Genomic DNA, 17,739 nt, shown 5'->3' on the forward strand with positions numbered 1-17,739 from the left:
GGAATGTTTCTAACCAGCTGGATGCAAGGTTTGGCATTCTCTTTGAGAATTATCTTGTGGGAGAATCCTTTAAGTTCTCCCACATTACCTGAAAAAACTTTGGGGTGTTTTAAAATGTATTCATTTTTCTGTTCAACATCTGGAGAATTAACACAATATCGGTTCATGGCTATTGGGATCTAGGCGTATCCCAAGTTCGCCTTGATCCCACCAACCTAAAACACAGGGTCCTGATTTAGAAACCTATAACTTACACATGGCAGACCTACCTTTGAATTCAAACTTAAGTTTCCGAAAACCTAGTAAATCTATAGGTTCTCCTGTATAGCTTACAGGGTGAATATCAGGAACATCTAGAGTCGATCCTAAATTTGCTTTAAACAGTTCTTCCCATATGGATTTCTTTATAATCGTATAAGGAGACCCAGAGTCTGCCAGTAATGTCACTACTATTCCCCCTGCATTTATTTCACATACAGGTTTTTTCCTTTTCTTACCCTGTGTACAATATTCATCATTACTGATACAACAAACTCTGTTGTCAAAACAGTCAAAATCCTCAATATCATCATCTTCTTGCTCACATTCTTCCACTGTGTATTTTACAGATTTAGAGTTGCGCCAAGCACAAGCAAATTGACCAGGCATCTTGCAGTATGCGCATTTTCGACCCAATGCTGGACATTTCTTGTTGTTAACTAGGTGTGATGTGCTACCACAACAGAAACAAACCCTTTTTATGTCAGAAGATTTATTAGAACGTTCTTTATACTTGTAGGTTCCCCATAAATGTTGTTTCTCTGGTTTCAATTTCACTTATCTTGTTTGTTGTGACTAGGGACTCTTACATTTTGATGATTTCATCACCACCTTAAGATTTGGATTTATTCAGAACTGTCTTCGTGCATCTGGATGTTAATTCTGCTTTACTGATCATGGCAGAAATCTCATGCAAACTAACCACCATTTATCCACAGTTTATCTTGTAAGTTTTGGTTACTACAATGCATAACCAGTTGGTCACAAATTAATTCCTCTTCAATGACGCCAAATTTACAAGATAACGCTAATCTCCTGAGAGAGGCTATATAATCTTCCACCTTTTCGTTGGTCTCTTGTCTTCTATGATAAAAATTAAATCTGTGAACAGCTTTACATACAGTTGGCGCAAAGTATGCATTTAATTCATTAATGGCTTGAGTAAAAACATTCACCTCACTACCTGTTAAACTTTTCTTTTCTAATCTGTTGTAAACTCTTAACCCCCCAGGTCCTATGCAATGTAACAAAATTTTTTTTTCTTTCTGGAGGTAACTCTTTACTCTCAAAGGTCTCAAGGTAGTTAATCAGATTATCTCTGCACTCCCATCTTTGAATCGATACCTCTCAGTCTTTTACCATAAATTTTTCAGGTGCCGGATAAGTTTATAGTAGCCATTGCCACATCTGTATGCTTATGTAGCAAATTGTAAAATAAAGGGTTAAAATTACTCAATTTTGTAGTAAAATAACAAAGTACCTTAATGAGTAGTAAGTACATACATATTCAGTATTGCTATACTTTGCTTAATATAAACCGACACACAGCTTGCGTGTCTTTCACAAATATTACTATTAAATACTTAGTCCCATCAGTGCACTTGTCCGTTCAGCATTGCAATGTTCACAATGAATAAAGAAAGAGAAAAAAAAATATTATTCGAATCTAAAATGGAGGCACGTAGTGTGCGTGACACATAGGGGCGGGCGTGTGACGACTTGGCTAGTCACGGGTGAAACAGATTGTGTCACTGCTGGTGCGTATCCGAACATTCGCTGAATGCTATTGCTGCTTGAAAAATGCGGCTGATAAACAGTTCATTGAAGCGTCCAAATGAATTCTTTCAAGGAGGTAAACAATCCTAAATTTGTTGAATAAAAGGAGCACAAAACTCCGCTAACTACCGCTCGGTGACATGGTCGATAACAACTCGGTCACCTTTGTATAAGAGCTCGTGTGGATATAGTTTAACTGTTGCTGGCAGGTACGGCTAAGTTAATTCATTACACTTGAGGCGCATTCATTTACACTCCCTCATATCACATTGGTGTTGATTTTCACCACTTGACTGCCGCTCGGAAACGCGTCTGATATTCAGTTCAAAAGTGATCTTAACAACATGTAGGATTCGCAGCAATACGCTAGTGCCAATTGTTAAGCAGTGGACATAGCTTGACTACCGCTCGGAGATACTCCGCTAAATTGTTAAGCTTCAGTTGTAAACAATAACACGGTGTAGGATTTGCCACTAACACATGGGTGTTAATTACCGATCACTACTGAAGTTCCTTCGTAAGCTAAATCCACACCACTTTGAATTAAAAGATATTCACTACAAACAATCCTTGTTTGTAAATAAATCCATATAAAACATACTTCGTGACTTACTTCAAAGTAATGTCCTTTCCCCTTTAAGCGCTGTAATAATTCACTCTGAATGCACAAAAATCTTTTCTGTAAAATCCTCTTGCACGCGTGAATTTTTTTCCAGGGTTAAGCTAGAGCCCTAGTCGCCATTGTTGTGTTGCATAAATCACTGAGAACTGATTAAATAATTAAGGAAACTTTATTGTAGCTTAACTCTCAAACAGCAGGGAACAGTAGAGGCTTCTGCAGTATCAGTCCTTTCAATAATGCAAGCAACCGTTCATAACAGTTTAACAGAACATCAACAGTGTTTAAACAATATTAGTATATACTCACGTTGTGGTAAGCTCGAGGGGACACGAGATGGAATACCCAAGCGCTCAAGCCCAGCTCGAGACACAACACGGCTTCACTCATTTTCTTCTCCTCTATAGAATTGTATCTTTAGTTCTTTGCAGTGTTGAAGCTAGAGCCACGCCCAAGTATTCAGTTCAGTTCAGTTCTTTTATTCATTTCGAAGGTTAAAAACCATCATAAAAATACATAGTAATACATGATCACATAAAAACATACTGAACATCATACCTTTTTAAAAAGATCGACAAGTTAAAAGGGGTTTTTGTAGATAGTAGGAACAGAATGCAAATATGACACAAGGCCCCATATGACTTTTTAGTTTCCTCCCATTTCAACCAATTTTATCAGCCCCTTGTGTTTCTTAGTTTAAAAACAATTTTTAGAAAACTCATGATAGCAAACAAAGTACGCATTTCAGTGGCTCTTTGCAAAAACAATAAGGCAGATTTGGCATGGATAATGTTTGAGTCCTTTAAAATGTCCACCAAGAATCTTTGGCGCGGTGTTTTATAAAAAGAACACAGTAATACAAAATGAAGGGTGTCCTGCGGAGACCTATTGTCGCAGCCGCAGGCACCCTTCTGCTCAATTGTTTGCGTAAACCCAGACGGATAAGCTAAAGTGTGGTGCAACAAATTGAGCCTAAAACGAGTCATTAAAAACCTCTCGTGTTGACTGTACATTAAAAAGAGATACGGTTCCATGCCCACTTCATTGCAAACAAGCGAATGAGCAACTACCGAGGGTTTAATAGAGTCAAGCTCCCTCCTCCTACCATCATATTTTTCGAGTAGTTGCTTTTGTACAGAGTGTCTGGAATATATGTCCACAGTTGAGGGGTCCAGAAATAACCTTTGCTGGTCAATATCCCCCAATGTGTCTTTGACGTATTTCAGCCAGGCGATTTGGAGCCATCTCTCTTTCTGCAGGCAATCCTGGATGATCTGTCTGGACAATTCCGCATTGGGGTTTGACCAAATTTTAAGCCAGGCCAGTATGGGTCTCAGTCTGATCAGGTCGGATATGTATGGGGTACCCAACTCTTCGTGTGTTATCGCTGCTGGGATGGTCAACGGAAGCTTTAACAGTTTTTTTAAGAATTTGTCTTCCTCTTTTTGTATCAGTTGTGCATCCCTGAAGCCCCACACTTCGGCTCCATAGATGGTCTTTGAAATGCTGACCGATCTGTACAATGTCATCACCTGCTCTGGGGACCAGCGTCCCATTCGTCGGGCAAAGTTTAGTATAGCTCCATTTGCTGAGACTAGTCTCCTAGCCCTCTACTCTATCAGAGGGGCAAACTTGATCTTTCCGTCAAATAAAAGACCCAAGTACGGAAATGAATTGACAGTGTCCAAAACATGATCCCCTAGTTTGAACACAAATTTCTTATGTGGTTTCTTCCCCACTACCATGATGAAAGATTTTGTCAGGATGACGGAGAGGTCCAAATTCCTCATGAAGTCAGAGAAACCCTTAATTAAGAGCTGCAGACCAACTGCCGTTCGCGCAAGGAGGACCGCGTCATCAGCGTACAAAAGTACCGGCAGATGACGCGAGCCCACCTTTGGACAGTCAGTCCCCAGTGCTATCAGGGCACTCTCCAGGCCATTTATGTAGAGGGAGAACAAGAACGGCGCCAGGATACACCCCTGCCTCACCCCGCCAGAGCACGGGAAGGGATCGGTACTCACCCCCCCGCACTATAGCGGGCCTTGGCAGTGGTGTTCCAGTGCAGCTCCCTAAGAATGTTAATAAGATCCGGATCAATTCCCAGGTTAAACATGAGTGTCCATAGTTTGGCTCTATTGACGTTATCAAAAGCAGCTGCTAAGTCCATGAACCCCATGTATATGGTTCCATCAGTCGTCTTGGTGTACTTAGCCGTGAGGAGGTATAGGTTGAGGCATTGGTCACTAGTTGACCTGCCTGTTCTGAACCCGTACTGGGTATCCACCAGGATGTTGTGAGTGTCAGTCCAATCCATTAAGCGGTTGAGGAGCGCCCTCCCGAGTACTTTGGCAGAGACGTCAATCAACGAGATAGGTCTGTAGCACTGCGGGCTGTCCCTACAGCCTTTCTTATATATAGGGACAATCACCGCAGTGGACCATGATCTCGGCAGGCCCGATTTGATTGCTGCATGGAGTACTCTCGTTACCACTGGGGCCCATAACTCGGTGTTACTGAGGAATAGATCTGGTGGGGTACCATCCGGGCCTGGGGCTTTGTTTCGCGTCAGCCCTAGGATTGCTTTAAGGACTTCCTCCAAAGATAATTCTAGTTGTTCTGCCCTTGGTCCCCTCCATATTCCATCTCCAATGTCTACCTCCTGCTGGTTATACAAGGATTTGAAGTGGGTGATCCATTGTTCTGGTAATATGTTAGAGCTGATGACTGGGGAGCTTGAGTCATGGAAGCATGGTCTGTTTATGATTTTCCAAAACTGTGCGTAGTCCTTGTTTTCACCAGCCTCCCTAAGGTCTGCCCAAACTTCTTTTTGGAGAGCACTCTTTCTTATCTTTACCTGGGTTTTGTAGTTCTTTCTACAACGGGCAATTTCAGTCTTGTCCCTTGGGGCCTTTTTTAAACTCTGCTTTAGTTCTCTTAGAGCCCGGGAACAGTTTGAATCAAACCATCTTGGGGAGGATGATTGTTTTACGGGCTTCTTGGTTTTCAATAGTCTTTCCACAATTTTGGTTAAAGATTCGAAAGCCACTACCACTCCTCTGCCCTCTATTGAGAGATCTAAGCATGTCTCTATATGAGCTATCCCTTCGCCCACTAGTTTAGCGTAAAACTCTTGCGGATTAATCAGTGACCACCTTATGCGTCTCCCTTGATCTGTTGGTTGGATATGGGTTTCCTTGATCACCCCTGGGTTTTTTCTGATTACATCTTTACGATTAATTTCTATTGAAATGGGGTTGTGATCACTAAAGGGACTCCACTCTGTGCTTGTTTTTAAAATCTGCTCTCTAGCGCAGGCAGAGATCATTATATAGTCTATTATGGACCCACCACCTCTCCCTTTGAATGTGGGTGTTGGGGATTCCCCTACTTTAAGTGCAGCTAAATCCATGACATGAGTGAGCGCAAAGTTATCTAATAGCTTCATCAGAGCTGTGCCCTCTTTATTGTGTGTAAAATGGGGACCCTTTTCTAGTGGGCAGGCTGACCAGTCGGCAGATAAAGGGAATAGCTTGGGGCATAGATGGCAATTAAAGTCCCCCATCAACAGGACAGTTGGTTCTGGCCCCTTCGTCCTTAAGTCCAGTTCCTCATTTAATCTGCTCTCCAGCTCTGCTAGTATGGGAAAATTCCCCTCCACCGGCCCGGAGTTATAAAAATTTAGAAAAAGTAGACTCTCCCCGTGGTATTGTAATGAGACTACTTGTATATTGTCTGACATCCAGTCTGCATATGACCAGGTGCCATTCAGGTCTAAGTCTACGTATATTACTAGGCCTCCTTTTGCTCTCCCAGAATTCGTCCCTTGGGCAGGTCTAAAGAAACACTTATAGCCCTCCAATTGACAAGGGTCCGAATCCCGTGCCCATGTTTCTTGGAGCGCTATAACATGAAAGCGCCTTATGAATTCTAACCACTCCTTACTTTTTAGTTTGGCTTCCAGCCCTGCAATATTCCAGGATAGGACGGTCAGGCCATCCCTATTCTCTTTGCCACTAGCTGTCATACTTTCATTTGTTCTAACCTCCCCCACTATTGGTGTATCTTTGAGGTTTACATTTTTTTCCCCCTCGCTCAAGTGTGGTTCTAACCTCCCGGTTTGTGTATTCTCCTCCCTCCCACGTTCACCCCCTATTTCTGAGCCTGGGTGTCCACTAGTCGCTAAACTTGATACAGAGTTATTTTCTAGTGGGATGAGTCAATCAATATCCTCGAGTGATTGAATAGGGGCAAATCTATTTCTCCATTGGGAGTAGTCTCGTGGGGAAAGGACTGGTCGGGGTGGCTTAGTGGTCTTGGTCTATGTGTGCGTTGTGGTCTTCCAAGAATCCACCCATCTTCATCATCCGCACGATTAGTGTTCCGACTCCTTGGGTAAAAATACCCGAGTGGGAGTGCACAAATTGTGCTGGTTTGATTCCTGTTAACATTCTTCAGGATGTAGTCAACCAGACTGGTATCCCTAAAATTTGCGACTATACAGTCTCCTCTTATGTCTTTATTTCTCCCCCCAATCCAGTTTACTCTTCTTACGTGTACGATCTCTCCTCTTTCCCCGTTATTTAAAGGTCTGTGAATATTCAACCACTTGGAGATTTTGGTGAGTAATTGATGATGTGATTCTCTCTCTGTGGGCCTGATTTCTGGGACCCCTGCAAAGACTATTACAAATGGGCTCGCCTCGGGGGGAGGATCTATGTGTGGGGCGTGACTGTTAGTAGTATAGAAGGGGTCGGAGTCTGTATAACAATGATCGTAATTCCCATCCCTCTGGGGGCGGTCTTCCTGTCTCCATTGCATTAATGGTTTAAAGGGGGTTTTTCCATGTTTTTGGTGTTCGTACTTTGAATGTGTCCCCCTCTTGATTTATCATTAGAACCCCCGCTTTGATTTTGGACAGTTTTTGGGGCCTTGTGAATCTGGGCAATTGTGTGTTGAGTGTGACTGACAGTTGTTATTTTGCACTCTATTTTTATTTACATTATCATTAGTGGCTACCTCAATTGGCTGAGTTAGACCAGTAGAAGTTTTTGCCAGTGTGTGCTCAAATGCCTTAGATTGTTTAGAGAGCTCACACATTATTTTGTCCACCTTGCTTATAATAGGCTTTAATTGTGCCGCAATAAAGGATTCTAGCTGTTTTTTGAGATCTGCGACTATTGTCTCAACCCACCCTGGTGGAAAGGAATCTACTTGGGAGTTATTTTCTACTAGTATATACTCTTGTGTGCGTGTTGAGGGATTGGCTCTTACTGAAGCTTTCCTTTGTCTCTGGTGCCCCTTAAACCTCCCCTGTCGCTTCCTTTTTTTCTGATGGGTCGTTTCATTGCACTCAGAGGTTTCTTGGCCCGGGGTTTGTGCACAGGGGACATCCTCAGTGTCATTGATTGGTTGGGTCACATTACCATGCATATTTGGACTGTCTGCTATTGGTGGGTCTCTGGGGGGTGTTTGGGTGATTACATTGAGGTTGGGTGAGGAGGATAAACTCCGTTCCATACGTTCTATTTCCCCCGTGACTTTTTTTAACATGAAGTCAATTGCTGGGAGTTTATTCCCCTTCGGGAGGGCACCCTCCTTCGTTGCCACTCGTGTTTGCTTGGGGGTCTCTCTTTTGTTGGATTTGTTCCCAGCCGAACGTGTGTTCGGATGATTAGACATTTTTCCTTATAGTCTCCCACTAAATCACTCTAGTGACCGCTAAGATCAGTTTGGGTAACCTGCGTTAATTGAAAGTCCCACAATTTAAAGAGTTCTACCCAGCTTGGGTTTCTAGTGGTCCTCTATGTGCAGCCGTTAACTTGGTCTAGATACTTTTATAGAGGGCTTCAATAGAGATTGCGTGTTCCAGAAACACAAGGTGCAGTACCTGGGTCAGTTATTAGTCCGCTGGGGCCAAGGGGGGTGGCCCGTCCCGTCCCTCGTCGTCCCCGGACGGCCACAGACGGCCCGCCCTCTGCCCGGGCTCCGCCCGCGCGTGTCCCGCGACGCGGGAGGGTCTACAGATCTTTAAGCGCCTCCCGGCGCTGGTAATTGACGCTGCTGGCGGCGTCGCCGGTGGCCCACAGGGAATGCTGGGGATTGTAGGCGTTTGTGTTGAGCAAGCGCTCCCCCCCTCTCGGCGGCCGCTTTTGCAGAGCGGCGGCGGGGGAGAGCGTGACACAGGAACTGCCGTAGGATTGTTTGCCCCCAAGCGCTATGCTGTCCAAGTATTCAATTTGTGTGGTGGCCCACCGGATCGGGGTAAGCTGCTTTAGCTATGTTTCTAGCTGATGCGGGCGGAATATTAAGAAGCACTGATTTTGTGAGGTTATTTTTGAACCCTTACACAGTCTGATATATTGCAAATTTGATCAGGAGCTGAGGGAAGGGATGAGTGTGGGTCCGTGAGGGACACCAGGATGTAATCTGCAAATCTAGTTAATTCAATGTTCTGCATTCCGAATCGGATGCCCTGTATCTGAGGGTTATCCCTGATCCTTTGGGCCAGTGGTTCTACCGTCACCGTGATAGTGCAGGCATCCATGCCATGTTCCTCTTCTGATTTGTAGCCAGCCCAAGAGTTTCCTGTTTAACTGGATGCAGGCTTGGGGGAGGGGGGTCTTCTAGCCTTCTAGCAGCCTATTCAAAATGAGTTGCCGAAGCCTGTCTTGCTGATGATTTCAGCCATAACATCCCAGTCCACCTGCTTGAATGCTTTCTCAGCATCGAGTGATACCAGGACCAATTTGTTTGGCCCCTGTCCTGACTAGATCAATCTGAGGTTTCTTGGTGTTGGCACGGGCTTGTCGTCCCATGATAAGGCTTCCTTGATACGGGTGGATGATTTCCTCCATCACCCCTCGAAGGCACATGAAGGAGATTTTGGTGAAAATCATAACGTTCAGTAAGGATAGGGGGCAGTAGGAGCTGCAGAGATTGGGATCCTTTCTGAGCTTAAGTATAAGCGAAATTGTAGATTCTGTCATGAAGGTTATGACACGTCCTTCATGGATCATCTCCAGGTTAACTTTATGCAAGATTAGCAGCAATGTGGGAGCAAAACATTTATAAAAATACACTGAAAAGCTGTCCGTACCCAGGTCAGCCCAGCTCTTATGTAGGGCGATCGCCCCGAAGATCTTTTCTTTGGCTAGTTGTTTGTCTAGCTTATCTCTGTCCCTACCTGTTATCCTGGGGAGCACTATCCCTCCATGTAGGACTTTCTCTCTTGAGGGTAGGAGGTGGGGTCTTGTGCAAAGATGAAACATTCTGCCATGTCCCAGTCAAGTGTGTGGAATCGCTCTTCCATCCCTTAATTTCTGTTATTGTATTGTGTTTGCTTAGCCATAGAGAGGTATGCCAATAGCTTGCCTGACTTATTGCCACAGTTGTAGAGCTTATTGTCTAACTTTGTAAAAAGTAGACGGCCTTGTCCATCTCGAGTTCCTAAACTGACCTCAAGCTATGGCCATTTTCCTCCAGATTATTTTAAGGGTGCACATGTATGCTCACCCTCTAGAGCCTTCAAATTGGAGAGCACTTTCTGTCTCCGTTCCTCCCTCAAATTGTTAAGTTAGGCTGACCCAGTAATAAAGCAGCCACAGATGACCGCTTTGAGGGCGTCCCACTTGGTGGCTACCATCGTGTCTTCCGTAACGTGCAGCTCTATGTATTCTCTGATGCTTTTGTGGATATTGTTGACTATTACTGGTCCCTCAGAAGATCTTCTCTGAGTCTCCAAGATGACCCAGACTTTGTGCCCATCTGATAAAACTGGGAGGAGTTTGTGGCTGGGCCGTGATCGGACAAAGTCAGCGGGCCTGCGCCACCTCTGTTAAATTTTACTGGAGTCTCTTGTCTACCAGGATATACTCCAATCGTGCATATGTTTTATGAGCACCAGAGAAGTGGGATTAGCCTCTTCCCAGTGGGTGTCCATGCCTCCAGACGTCTAGAAAAGCCCACCTCCTCCACTGTGGTTGTACCCAAGGGTGTGTCACCTGTCTATTGTTTTGTTCCAAACTAAATTGAGGTCACCCTGCAGGATAATTGGAGCTGCAATCAGGGAATGTAATGTCAGTGAGAAAGTGTTCTTGGTCGGGCAGTACACTGCTGCTACTATCAGGGGTGTTCCCTAGGGCAATCCAGCGTCTCATCTAGTCTTGGTAGACCTTCTCCACACTTAACAGACATTGCGATTGTACCATTTTTTTTAACCCCTTCTGTCATCCTCTCTTGAAGGAAAGTAGTAGGGGATAGTGTTTGGACCTCAGTCGTGACCAGTCTTGTCGCAGGAGGTGGGTCTCTTGGAGTAGCACACGGTCAGTGGGAAGACTAATCAGTTCTTGCAGTGTAAAGCACCATTTGAGAGGGTTGTTTAGGTCCCTCACGTTCGATATTACCACCCATAATTTGTCGACATGGCTATTTAGAGTCTGCTTGCCTGCTTCTGCTTCCTTAGTCCGAGCTGCTAGTGTCTTGAGTGTGTATGCGACTTGTCATCCTCTTCCTCCCTGACCCCTGTTCCCACCAAAATCCTCCAGCCAAACATAACTACTGAGCCTAGCAAACTGGATAACTAATAAACGTGTGGACTGAAATTGTAACCATGTCTACCTCCCAGCCACAATTGGGGTAACTCCACTCCTCCTGCTTCTGCATCAGGGTTTTTGGGCATCTGCCAACTCTGGTAACATTACCTCTCCCCCCTGATGTGGGTCTGTGTCTCAAAGCTGTGGAGAGAGGTCCCTCAGCCAGCACATCTATACCTCCCAATTCTTGTCAGTGTAACTCCGTGTCTGGGGTCTACGGGCCACCTGTAGAGTTATTGCTGGGGTTTCACAGAGTGCGTTTCAGGCTGGCTCGTGGCAGGGGAGCCACTACGCAGCTGATGCACCTGCTCGAGGGCTGCTTTGCGTTCCTCTGAGATATCCGTCTTGCTTTGTGCGACAGTAGTTTCCAGATCAGGCTATGGGGGTCTCAAGCGCTCATCTGAGCTGTTTTGGCTCTCATCCGGCTGTGGAAGTTCCAGGAATAGGCATACTTTCGCAATTTATTTCGTTGGCCATATCTTGCTCATCCAGTTTAGGTGGAGACGGAAAGGGTGTCCCCACTGGTATCCAACTTTGTGGTCCTTTTGTAAAGATGGTAACGGGTGAAAGGCCCTGCCTTCAGCTGACGAGATCGTAGAAACCTCCTGAAAAATTTGAAGCGAATTTCCTATTTAGCTGATGGGCCTCCTACTCTTGCCACTTGAGACCCTCCTAATCCGTTTGGTCGTGGAAGCAGACTAGGATGTCTGGCCCGAGCTTAAGTTTTGAGATATCTGCCTGCTCTATGTGCATAGTCAAAGTGGCGCCACTCCCGTCTGTGGTCAGTTAGTGTTTTGACAAGACCCTGTATGCATTGTCACAATTTCTTTCGCTTCTCTCCTTGGTGGGACGTCTCTTATGCGTAGGTTAGATTACCTGAACCTGTTCTCCAAGTTTTCCTGTTTTTCTTGCATCTGTATTGCTTGGTCTTGCAGGCCTATCAATTGCGCTTTGCGGTCCAAGTAACGTCCTGTCCTGTGCAGACTCCAGATGGATCTCTCCAGACTTCTGACTGACTCAGTGCAGAAAGATTTAAAACAGAGCGTATTTCTGTCATCAAGCCTTAAACATTTGAGTCATAAAGAACTTACTGATCTTTTAATTTTCGTTTGGGGGCGGGGGGGGGGGAGGAGTTCTTGGTGCAGTCCTGCTGTTCTTGGGGTTGAGGTTTGGCTGTCCTCACCCCTCACCCTCACATTTGCTGTTGGAGGTTTGGAGGAGCTTGTCTAGAGGAGGCCATAGCGCTTCTCCTCAGCTCTCTTTCCCGGCGGCAATACCCGAACCTCTTTGATGCACCGTTGTCCTGGGACTCTGTTGGGTGGCAGGACTTTAGGAAGATGGCAGCTGCGCTCCTGGTGTCCTGGAACTCCAGCTACCGGGTGTCACCGCCCTATGGGCCCATGCTATGAATTGGAGATGGGGATGGTGGGGAAAGAAAGATGCTGCCCAGTCAATTCGGAATGGTCTCCTACTCTCCTCTGGCAGTGTTGGATTCCAGGGCGGGCAGCTCATTTCCCTGTTGCTATTGGTCAGACTCTGTGGCCCTTTCCTGCTCCTCTGTGTGTTGCCCAGTTCTTCTCCTCATTTCTGCCCTATAGGTCCTGCTCCACTGCTCCATGGGGACTCGCTGGTCGTTGCAGAGACTGCTTCTGAGTTCCAAATGCACCGCATCCCAGGCTCTCGAAGGGGATCTCAGGCAAGCCACTGATGTGCTCCATGTCTGGGCGATTTCTCCTGCTACGCTCATCCGGAGGCCTGCCGTTACTTTTGTGCCTATATCCCGTCATGCCTGGCTTGAAGAAAGCTGCTCCTAGGAACTCGCCAAGGCTGCTCTCGCCTGGCATCTTGTCTCGACCGTCCTCCGGTTCATTTGTCCTCCAGCCGGCGTGCCAGGCTACATCCCGCTCTTTGTCTAGATCAGGGAAGGGGTGGGTAATTGTTATAAGGTCTTTCCTACTCTTCCGTCTTTCCACCCTGTCTTCCTGCTGTTCAGCCTATGTTGTGTGTGGAATGTGATGACTGAATAGAATGTTGGATGTAGGAGGTTAGGCAGTTGGTGTCAGCAGGCTGAGCAGTAAGGATACCGCTCCTGGTGGGGTGTACTTTATGCTTAATTACCATCTTGGCTCTACCTTAAACTTAATTACAAATAAAGATATCACTTGGAACCTACAACCTGTCTTCCTGAAGATTCATATTTGCAACAGTAGGCTTCTACATTTCCAAGGACCCGACCGTCTCTCTGGGCTGCTGTTTCCCAGCTGCATCTTGCAGCCATGCCTCAAAGTCCGAGCGACCCCATATCACCTTCGGGACTATTACTGGGGCATCAGGTGCCCCCCTCTTGGCTTGGACGCCTTTGTTGGTGCTGGCAGGGAGATCTACGACATGCATTAGGGGCAGAGTACCACACCTACACGCCCATTGCCATCTTGGGATTGTCCATGACCCCACCATTTTGAGTTTTAGTCCGGCATGTTGCAGGGTTCTTCTTTAAGCCCTTCCATATTTAATGTTCATGTGGCTACCCTGGCACACCTGATTCTGAATTGTTTTCATGCCCTACATAGATGTTTTGCAATTCAGGTAGAAGACCCCGCAGGTTGTAATAAAGTCAGTTTTAAAAACTGCTTCTAAAATTGCTTTTTGGATGCAACTCAATGCTCTGGACAAGAAACTGTTTTTACTATGGTAGGCTCTCAGGACTTGAAGCTGGTAGCCCATAGATGTACATATCCCTCTAAAGTTCCGGTCTGGAGTGTTAAAAATTTTTTGGCATTGATGGCGTTCTTTCTATTAAACCAAAAGTTAACACGATTACATTTATTTTGTTTCTGTAAGAAGGGGAGTTGGTACTGTGGTTTATAAATGCTGTTGTACTTATGAGATCTCTGACACTGGGCGGTCTGGTCTTTTCCCAAAAAAGAAACTTAAGATACTTTGGCACACTGGAGTTGTCCAGATTTGTACTACAACCTTTTAGAAGTTTATGGAACTAAATAAAGTGGCATGGCTCATGTCTGTTCATTCCTAAAGGTCCCTGTGCAAAGGTGCCTTTTGTGCACAGGAGTTGGTGGTTCCTTCAAGCTGATCTTTTGTACAGTGCTTGTACTGTACCTTTACTGTCTGCATACATAAGTAGAGTGGGCTGTTTGTAAAAAGGACCTATGCTTGTTTGCCATTGTTCTGAGATAAACTTACTTTGAAGCGGTCTTCCACTCCTCCAAAAACTTAGAGAAATATGTTTCCATGCCTTTCTTTACTGAAGAAGACCCAGACTAAATCACACGGCATAGTCCCCTGTCATTATTTAGAAATATACCTAATATTGTATTACTCTGTTCCTGATCTACGTTTTCTCTGCTCTCCTTGAAAGTCCTTGTGCTCCTGCAGTTAAAATTAAGAACTGCAATACCCAAATTACAGCTAGTAGTAAATTATTTCTTGATCAAACTTCTAGTCTTAGAGCTCATGGGAAAACATATTGGTATAAAAGTGGTTAAAGGGTGGGTGGGAGACCTTGGATTATGTCCATTCTCATTGTTACTTCTTCCAAGCCTCATATGACCTGAGATTCTGTGGAGGGTATTGGAAGTTTAAGGAATGTAAGGGTAGAGATGGAGGAAGTTGGAGAGGAGCGGGAACATGTGTAGTGGAAGGGGCCCCTGGTCCATAAGCCAACCCAGCACTTTGGTGGCTTAATTAAGAGTGGGTGTGGATGTGTGCTTGGCAGAAATTGAGTGGAATGGGAAGGAGGGAACGTGGAAGGAAGTTATATGGAGGTGACTTTGGTGGGTGGTGCGTCTGTGGATCTTATCCTCTGTCCATCACTGGAATTTTCTTTCCTTAAAACTGTGGGCAGAGGTGGAAGTGGGCATAGTTTATTGCAGAGTTTAAGTAGAGGTAGGCAGAGTGGTAGTGGGGGAGGAAAAATGGATTGACTACAAAGATAGACTACCACCAGCTCTAGCTATTGGGGGTTGGGTGGAAGGTACAAAATAGCTATATTTTAGCATGTAACTAAAATTCAGACATTTAACGCTCCTCTCCCTCCTACATGGTTCCCTTCATCAACTGCCCTGACATCCACTTAATCTAGTCCCACCATATACATTACGTACAGTACAGGAAAGTGTAGCACTGACATGAATAATGTTAATTCAGCCCATTGGTATAGATGTTTGCGCACATTGTCTGACTCATTTTGAGTTGGGCATGTTCGCCTATATGGTGTTAAGCAATTTTACAAAACAGGGTCATCCATCAAGTCACTTGTTACGATGAGCTGTCATTAGCATGGACATCTGCAGGAGTTAACTTGATGTTGTGAGGAACCTCAGCATGAAGTATCTATATCTAGTATCTTAGACTTTCAGGGAATCTTAACATAAATCTGCAAATGTCTCTTCTTGTCTTATGTAATTTATTTCTGTTGCATATTGAAAATGTATTTGAAATATGCCTTGGCGTTTAACAAAGATTCCGTGAAAAAATGTCTAGCCTGCAGTTCTAGCTTATATGTATAGTTGATTGCTTCTCCTTATTTTTATGTAGATGCCAATGAGGCTGGTGCCTAGCTACATTCAGAGGCCAGACTACGCTGATCATCCTTTAGGTATGGGATCAAATTTTTGTCTTGCACTTACAGAATTTAGTTGTTGTAAAAGCATAGCATCCTGGCTCTCATAGTGTTGCTTTTGCACCGAAACATTGCACAACTCTTTTTTTTTTTTTTCTTCAAAGTGATCTACCCTCAGTGCTTTTTTTTTTTTTGAAAACCTTTATTGACATTTCAACCAAATACAAGTATGGGCCTACAACCCCCGGGGCTGGCCGCTAAGCAGTTAGATGAGCATAAAGCAAATTTTGAATCACATGCAGCACCTCGGGGAGCAGAATCACCATGCTAGCATACTCTTAGTCACTGAATAGCACAATTAGAAAAACAGGATATAAAAGGTTCTCATTTTGTAATATAAGATGGAAGGATCAGGTGCCGAACAATTTCCCAGCAGCAAAAAATGGCAGGGAGAATAGCAAACATGGCAACAGCAAACAGTAATCTGTCAAATCAATGGCGCAAAAACAGGCGGTTCAGGATATGAAGAAACATTACGATCAGTTCGCGCCTGCTAGTAACCCGCCCTAAGACCCAGAGATCACCACGAAAATTGAGGCACAGATGAAAAAGCAATGATTGAAAGGAACCCACTGCACTGACCCAGAGAAAGAAAAGACCAAGGAAGATCAGAGAAGAAAACAAAGGCCATAGAAACAAAATAAAAACGAAAAATCCCCTCCCCCAACCCCCCACCCTGCACCCCTGCAAATGACTACGGCCCCCCCCCCCCCCCCCCCCCCAGCAGTGTGCCTGTCGCCCGAGAACCAAACCCGAAATATAGAAGAACAGAGAAAAAGGAGAAAGAAAGGAAACCCCATCCAACGGGGAAATGGAGGAGGGCGATAGTCTCTGCGCTCCCGGTCTCCCCCCCCCCCCGCCCTAACAAAGGGGGCCCCCCTAAGCCAGCACGAATAAAGTTGTCCACCGTACAAAAATACCCCGGGGGGGAACCACAAACCCCCCGCCCCGGAATCCATCCGTTAATGAAGCAGTCCCGTTACCAATAGATCCATCGTAAACAATTCAACCCACAGTCTCAGCCTTGACCCCGTCTATCAAAGTTGCAGAGTCCCTCGGATAAGTAAAGCCCCATACCCGGAAAGTCAAGTCACACAATAGCAGCCGAAGATTGGACCAGCAAATGGGAGAGGAATAGCAGATCCCAAAGCACACGGCTTGCACAAACAATGTCCCTCCCCGTCTCCGAAGACAACCATCTTTACATCCGCCATGTTGGGAGACCGATTGGGGAGGGGGTGCGACTCGTTCCAATACAAGTTATAGTGTGGGCCAACAGTGTCCAGGATGGGGGAAGCAGTAGAATGTTCCGATGACTGTAGGACCGATGTTTCCGAGAACGTAAGAGTCACCAATCTCGGCACACACGATGAGTTCCATTTCCTCAGGGGCAGGCACAGCTTCCAGCACCAGGTCCGGACGCGCCACTAGGGCGCCCAACAGGAGGCAAGTTGGCTGCCGGGTCTCAAAAGTCAAGTCGGGGCTTGCTCCCGGTCCTATAATCCCATCCGCTGCCGACAGCAAACGATTGACCTGGGCCCTCATCGTCGCGCGAAGCGCCGCAAGTTCCGCCATTACCATCCGCAAGGAAGGGCCACATGGAGTCCGCTCCGCCAAGGTCCGTACGTCCGCGGACATAACGATCCCCACGGGGAAGCACCCCTTCGGGGCAGGATACACCGGAGCAGAATCAAGCCGTGAGGGACAGGCCAGCAGCACGCAGCAACGCGCGGCGGGACCCCCGCCCCGGGGCACCAGCGGTGCTAGTGCCGGGCTTCCGGGCCGGGGCCCCCCGCGACGCAGCACCGCGCGCCGCCCGCCACCTCACCTCGGGTACAACACCAGGCAGCGGATGGTTGCAAAGTAGTCTCGAGAAAGTTTCAAAAGTTCCAAGGACCGGACCAAACCACTCTCCTCAATCCGTTGTTGTTCACTTTGGACCCGGGTAGACCAGTAATCGAGACCCCGGCTTCCAGTCTGGGTTAGGCCTCAAAACATTTTCGATGTCACTTCACCCCAGAACATCAGAAAAATTCCGTGGTCACACCATCGGGGTTCCGACTAGTTCACCC

General features: G+C 45.9%; 2 protein-coding genes across 2 annotated transcripts in view; both read left to right on the forward strand.

Moving 5' to 3' along the window:
• Positions 1–17,739, forward strand: part of LOC147728074 (uncharacterized) — a 755,421-nt gene that overhangs the window by 635,739 nt on the left and 101,943 nt on the right. The gene's annotated exons all lie outside the window — the stretch shown is intronic.
• The window catches only part of METAP1 (methionyl aminopeptidase 1), a 264,690-nt gene that overhangs the window by 107,296 nt on the left and 139,655 nt on the right, over positions 1–17,739 (forward strand). The window contains exon 4 of the mRNA XM_086961960.1: positions 15,583–15,643. Within this exon, the coding sequence (XP_086818086.1) occupies positions 15,583–15,643 (61 nt within the window). The remainder of the gene's footprint in view (positions 1–15,582; positions 15,644–17,739) is intronic.

Source organism: Lissotriton vulgaris, chromosome 3_1 (assembly GCF_964263255.1).
Source record: "Lissotriton vulgaris chromosome 3_1, aLisVul1.2, whole genome shotgun sequence".
In the NCBI taxonomy this organism is placed as follows: domain Eukaryota; kingdom Metazoa; phylum Chordata; class Amphibia; order Caudata; family Salamandridae; genus Lissotriton; species Lissotriton vulgaris.